This window comes from Varroa destructor, unplaced genomic scaffold, assembly GCF_002443255.2.
Source record: "Varroa destructor unplaced genomic scaffold, Vdes_3.0 BEIS01000007.1, whole genome shotgun sequence".
Taxonomy (NCBI): Eukaryota; Metazoa; Arthropoda; class Arachnida; order Mesostigmata; family Varroidae; genus Varroa; species Varroa destructor.
Window position 1 is genome coordinate 26,256,872 of NW_019211460.1, and position 7,222 is coordinate 26,264,093.

Below are 7,222 nucleotides of genomic sequence, written 5' to 3' on the forward strand. Positions count from 1 at the left end.
TTTTCCATTTTTTACTTTGTTTCTTAGTTGAGCTGCTATGGTTCGGCCCATTCAAATGGTCGATGAATAACGTGGTACCATATACAAACAGGAAAACCTTACACGTAAAACAGTGTTTTTGTGGTGCTGGGGCACGTTTACGCTCTTCTGTTATGGTATTAAAGCCTATTGAGTATGTCTGGTGATTTATCATTAAATTTACAGCAAGATAAGGAAAAAAAATAAGTAACGGTTGCTACATCTAATCTGTTGGCAATTAAATGGTTTCTACGTCAATTATCCACATTTTAAGAATCCGTTGCATGACGAGGTTGTCTAAATGTTTCTATGTAGGCTTTTTTTGTGTCTAGATGGGTCTTGGTGCCCCATGAACAGGTGCCAATTTTAATGGTCGATGAGCGTTGGTGTGAAAGGCTTTGGGTATTAGGATTCGCTTTGACGTTTTTTTTACGAACGCTTTTCCACCTGAGCTACGTGCTGAGGTCATTGCGTTCAAATGGGGGGGGGGGGGGGGCTTCCATTCTTCACCTTCACTGGGTTTCTGTTTCAACAAACTGTTGATTCAGCCGTGACCGGCTCAGCAATACCTAGTTTAGGCACTTATCTGGAACGACAATGTAACCAGCAAGAAAAACTAAATAAACAAAAGTGCAAACCATCCTAATAAATGAGTTTATGTTGTCAACACAGCGAAATAACGTTTTCCGGCAACTGCTATCGGTAATAATTGAGCGCACCGGATTTATGGGTATAATAAGATAACATCATTAAATTAGAAATAATGTTAGAGGAATAACAGGCCACAAAATCATGACGCTGAAAGAAAACCACAATGCCAATTGCAAACCGGCACATTTTAATGCAACGGATTCTTAAAATGTGGATAATTGACGTAGAAACCATTTAATTGCCAACAGATTAGATGTAGCAACCGTTACTTATTTTTTTTCCTTATCTTGCTGTAAATTTAATGATAAATCACCAGACATACTCAATAGGCTTTAATACCATAACAGAAGAGCGTAAACGTGCCCCAGCACCACAAAAACACTGTTTTACGTGTAAGGTTTTCCTGTTTGTATATGGTACCACGTTATTCATCGACCATTTGAATGGGCCGAACCATAGCAGCTCAACTAAGAAACAAAGTAAAAAATGGAAAAATGGATCGTTATTACTATGGATTTTCATTTAGAGACGTGCGTCTACCGGACAGCACTGGCTCCTTGCACTAGGTTCGTAGAATGCATGTTACCCCCTTGTTTCATAAGATGCTTGTCACCCGTCTGACAAATTTAGAAGGCATGGAATAGGCGCCCCCAAATGCAGTCAAACCTTGCACAGCTCGGCCGTTGGATAAATCATCTAGTGCACAACTTAGCTTCTTACGTGCAGAAGTAGCGAAAGTTAACAAAAAAAAAGTACTTTCAATAATGTTATTTGACGTTGTATAATAACCGAGTGGCGCAGCATTGGTACTAGTAGATCAGACGCTTAAGCCGTGGAAAGTCAAGAGCAAGAATTGTTTTGGCTCCGATTCCTTACATGCCTGATTGTAAATGTTTACCGGCAAGTTACTCTAGATCAGACCAACAAGTGTAGCTTTCGAAAATTTCTCGTCATTTCCTAAAAATGCAACGATTGCATGAGCTCATTAGTTCAAGCGATTTAACTGGCCTGACCGACAACTTCGCTATTCGCACATTTGACAGCAAATCGTTTATTGCATTTAGCATCAATCTGTAATTACTGATAATCATGGACGCGCGAACATCCTGAAGTAACACTCACTGTTTTTGATCAGGAGCACGCACCTGATACCGTCACGGTCAGCTCTCCGAAACGCCACTGTGGCGTCTCCATTTAAAAATTCTATTAGGCCGACGCGACATCGTTACAGCGTTAGCTATGGGTTTAACGTACCGGTTTCCCACAACACTGAAGTAGCAATTGGGTCGCTCTACTATCGTATTTCAAAGGCTCCGAAATGGGCTTACAGAGGCGTGCAATTGCCGTGTTCTTATTTGGTTCTTAAGAGGAAGAACTTTTTCGTCTACTTGTGTTTTTTCTGTTGCTTCTTGCTGCCACACGCTCTGATCGCCCTTCATTTTATTTCCTTAGAAAGCCAAAGCCAAGAACCCAACTATCGTCGACTAATACACTTGCGTCGAGCCTTCAGGAGATTAAGGTCATCGAGAAGATTCGCAGGTCATAAGAAATGTTTATTTTCGCACACACATACACACAAACAGAAAAGATGAGGCGCATGCGGAATGCTGTAGAAATGCAGAGGATAATGTTACGTTGTCTTCACCAACTGGCGCTATTAACGCTCATCTAGCGGCCACAAAACGTTACGGGAGCCACGCGACCACTGGACGCAAAAAAATATAGCAGACATCAATGCATGGTTCTAGCGATGAAAGTTCTGGCATCAATTAAAAAAAATACCTGAATATCTCCCTAGAACCTTTGAAAGTGCAATGGACGGTGGACCTATTGGATGACTATCGATGCTGACAAGTTCCAACCTGTAGGCACAGGCTGCGAGTATCAGTTATTCCAAGGCCTTGACCCAGAGCCCGTTTGCCGAAAGTCGAAACTAACTTAGGCGGTGCGCGGATGACATCCTTAATTCATTCATACGTACGATAAAAAGGCTTTGTTACAATATCTTTATTAACTTTCGGTAGCTCTAGCACTAATTGCAGCCTTCCGGTTAGACACTCGTCTTCTATAGATATCATATTCTATCACAATATTGCACGCTATGGCGGCCACGCGAAGAAACCCACATTCCGTTAATTCAAATTTTCTTCTGAAATCTTACGAAACACTGCTGAATTAACATCGTAACTAATTTACATTACATCATAACACATGCCGTGATATTTTCCAAATGGTCTCTCTACACCGTTGGCGACAGGTATTCAGTGAGCGTATATATATATATATATATATATAGGTGTTTGTATCTGTAGGTCGATTTTACGTTATCTGTCTTGTAGTACATATCACTAGTGGGGCTAGAACCGCTATCGCTTCTTAAAGCTAGAAAAATATTGTTAAAACAAGATTCTCACTCTTAGTTTAAATATAATAATGGTTGAGTACTTACTTCCAGAGCTTGCCAAGCGTTTTTGAAAGTTCGGCGTTATGCAAATTCTTGTGATGATCGGAGAGTTTTCGCCGCGCAGCCTGCGCCCATACCATAAACGCATTCATAGGGCGTTTAATATGCAGTCGCTTCTTTTGTGCAGCTAATGACGGCCGCCGCATCGCTGCAACGGGCGGAACAAGTGCCCAGTCGAAGCCTGATAGGACCCTGGCAACAGCGGATTCCACATCTGCCGATTCCACACTGTTCACTGACATATTATCTGGCGTTTGTTTTGCAGTATTTCCGAAGATACGTGATGTCTTTCTGTACTCAGAAAGAACCAAAGAGATTTTTGAGGACTATCTGGTCACTGGGTTATGCTTCGTTGCCCTAGAACTTCGTCTTACTTACATTAGACATAGTACACAGTATTTCGCAGAAAAACGAGCAAATTCGTCCTGGTGTTTCGATTCCCTCGATCAGGTCGTCGAGCTGGTGAGGTCGTCGTAATTGTTCAATCAATAATTGATTGATTGATTTTTGTCACGTTGATTCCGTGCACAAATCGCATTGATTTGGTCTGGTGGCGACTCGAAGATAGCTATTCATAGTTTTTCTACGTGACCTCCTTGGGTTTCGTTTTCATTAATTGATCGACGGCTAGTCGATATCCTTCTTACTAATAAACAAGCAAATTCACAAAAGGGATTGACTGTTCTAGCGCACGAAATCAAAAAAAAAAACACGATCACTACTCAGCATAGTCCATTATTACGAGGTATACGATTGTTATTTTTGTCACAGATGTTGTACTGCTACGAGCCCGAGGAAACCAATCACTTCAAGCTTGCCTTTTTCGCGACGTAACAACACATGTTGCGAAGTCGAAACGTGAGATCTGGTTCGCCCTTAAGAGTGAAGGGGGCAAGATGAGGTCACAAGGGAGGGGCGATTCAGTATAGGCTACTAGCAGCGACAACAGTGCAACAGTGTACGTGGAAGCCACCGGCCTTTCTTCACTATTAAGGCTGCCGGAAGCACTCACGCCACAGCAGTAACGTACCAGCGCTAGCAATAGTGCTTCACAGTTAAGGGCACAGTTACTGTTGCCGGCAAGACTGGCAACGAGATCAAAAGATCAGATAACACAAGAACGTGTTGCTCCGTGCCTTTCCGAATTGTTCCGACGCGCCAGAAGACAAGAGCATCTTTGTCTAAAATCGCGTCTCCGTGAGCTTCTCACTTTGCGCCCGGAGGGAGGAGCTTATGCTCCGGCTAGCGCTCATTGGTAGCCCGTGGAAAGGGTTGTTACCGCCTGGTGGGAGGAGTCCCGGTAGGGCAAGATGATGAGGAGAAGGGAGAAATCGCAGGAAAACGACCGCAAAGAATTGTGATCATCATTATCACGCTGCCGATGGCCCTGGTGCCCGGTTTGTGGGAAATGTGGAATCGTTATTACGCCCTTCGCTCTCGTGCCTTTATCCTGGCTGGTGTGCTTCCAGGGAGACGCACAACCAATCGCGAGCAGGACTCGACGGGCTGAATGAGCCGACTCAAGGTGAATTCAACTGACGAACCAATGGGTTGTTCGATGATTCGTTGACTTGTTGGCGTGATGGCAGCGTCAGCACTAGAATGTTGGTAACAGCAATAATACACGTAACGTGACGCTGACTATGCCTGCCACAGCTTTAGTAGCACTATTGATGCCATTCTACCTGCGACCGCTGTCACTACTACCGTCGACAAAACAGATTTTTACATGCGATGCTTTTCAGTGGCTGCTCCTTAGGGCCGTGGCTCCAGACGTCTGACGCGCCGGCACATTAGCTAAAGCAAAACCAGATCTGTCCGTATTTGCATACGCTGATCTGTCCGTCTGTCGATATGCGGTGCTTGAACCTGCTTTTTAGCTGGCCACTGCTGAAGCCGCCTCAACATTTGTTAGCGATGGGGCAGTGTTTCGAATGAGCCAAACAAACAAGCAAGAGGTTTCCCTGGGTGTCATCGAGTCGCGCGGGGCGCGCGCGTTTCCCTTAGACTAGCTGTTCGCGGCAAGTTCGAGAAACGTGATGATTATGCTTCTGGTGACAATGATGATGACGATGGCGGTCTTGATGATGACAGACATGATAACACTGTGACGACAAAAACCTGACGCAATTAAAAATTCCATGCATTTAGCATAGTATAGATGACCGACGTTGTTCAGATAAATAGCTGAGAACGAGGACCGGCTGCATAAGGTGAACAAAAAGCTAGAAACTATCAGGTTTTGCTGACCAAAAAAACACACATTACACATATGCGTTGTAGAAACGGAGCTAACTGCAACAGCAGCAGCAAAACGGGACGGTGACACATCACCGCAGGTTTATGTGACTATTATTACATCGGAACGACAAGTCGCTACTAGCAGCAACCACAAGAAAAACATCTGCGAAGATTGAAAATAGCGACATCTATTATGCAGGGGGACTGACAAATAGACCCACACAAGCTGCCCATGGGAAGACTGCTGTGCTGGGCAGGAAATGCGAGAGCAACACCAATTGCTGCCCGAGGTTACCCACATGTGAAATGCACACACATGTACATTGTACCACATTAAGCAGCGTGCATATTAAGCGTTGTCGGAATAATTATTTCATTTAAATATTCACGGTTGTTTGTTTTTTTATATGGGCAGATATGCACAGCGCTCTCTTTGTGAGCTGCCGGAGGAAACAGTTACAGCTCAATGAAAACAACGAAAATGCCGTGTGCTTATTATGCCATGTTATAGCAGGACGATAACGAGCGGTATCCATCGGATACAGATATTCTCAGAAAAACGAGATAATTATTTCTATGCAAACATAGAACTAATCTTTTTCTGAGTTTGCTAGAAATCTGCCCAGATCATAAGCTGTTTTAAAAAAAACCAGGAACAAGAAGTTGGTAGGTACAGATATAAATTATATAAGACATTTTACAAGGCTTAATATATACATACAGGGGATCTATTGAATAATATATATAATACTTTAATAAGTTCGGCGTATTCTTTCGGGTGCTAAGTCTGGCCGCCTATTTTCGTATCGAGCTTCGTCAAATTCTATAGACATTATATATATATATATATATATATATATATATATACATACGGATACATGCAGACGCGTCAGTTCATACCCAGTATATATAGCTAAGTAACAAACTATTTAAGTACACTCAGTGTCGCATCTTTATAATTATCTAAAGCTTAATGCCAAAGTAAGCGGCCAGACATAGCAGCCGAAAGAATATTTCAAAGTGACAGGAGTTAATAAAATGGAAAAAAAAACACAGATCAACAAAGACACGAAAAGGATTGAGCGAATGGCGATACCTCTGGAAACGGCTGGCCAATAGAATCATTGATCACAACCCGGTTAGATCTTACGATACGATGTAGATATGGGCTTAAACGCTCATAAGTAGAAGTCAGAATATATATGATGAATGAATGAGGACGGCGTGACCAGAGTGAGGAATCAGCATGTGCAATGCCAAATACATAGGATTCCAGCTCCTGACGCGAGTCAGAAACTAGACAAAAGTACGTCGGCCATTACGCCCCTCAAGAGCTGAACCTTCGATCCACACAACACTGATAAAGGCACGCTTAGTTCAACGTCAATCATGATACAGACCCTATTATCCATGATGGAGGCTTAATGGCATATATTTAGTCCAGAAATGAAGAAAAACCACCTATTTGATGAAAATTTATCCGGTAATAACAAGCGACTGAAGAACAAAGAGAGACACAAAGTAGGTTTCAAGTTATTTCGAAAATTAATTAATTATCCAGAACGATTCCGAACGTTGACTAATCATTGGAAATTTCCAGCCGACGTGTTCACTAATAACGCCTATTCACTATAATAATAACTGTAAGACATCACAAATATTACCCAAATACTATGCCTATTATTTTCTAGGACAAGCACACGTTTATACTTCAATAGAAACAAGTTAAGGTACATTAAACTAAAATGGTCTCAATGTTAAATCACTTCAGTAATGCTAGTCATACATTCTATACATATATATAATATATATATAATAATAATAAATTGGACATAGATAGCGTATTCT

The 7,222-nt window shown here is 42.2% G+C and overlaps 1 protein-coding gene across 1 annotated transcript in view; it reads right to left on the bottom strand.

The window, feature by feature from the left end:
• LOC111254686 (uncharacterized) overlaps positions 1-5,685 on the bottom strand; it is a 14,037-nt gene extending 8,352 nt beyond the window's left edge. Inside the window, exon 1 of the mRNA XM_022815793.2 lies at positions 3,119-5,685. Within this exon, the coding sequence (XP_022671528.1) occupies positions 3,119-3,375 (257 nt within the window). The 5' untranslated portion in view covers positions 3,376-5,685. The remainder of the gene's footprint in view (positions 1-3,118) is intronic.
• Between the last annotated feature and the right edge of the window lie 1,537 nt (positions 5,686-7,222).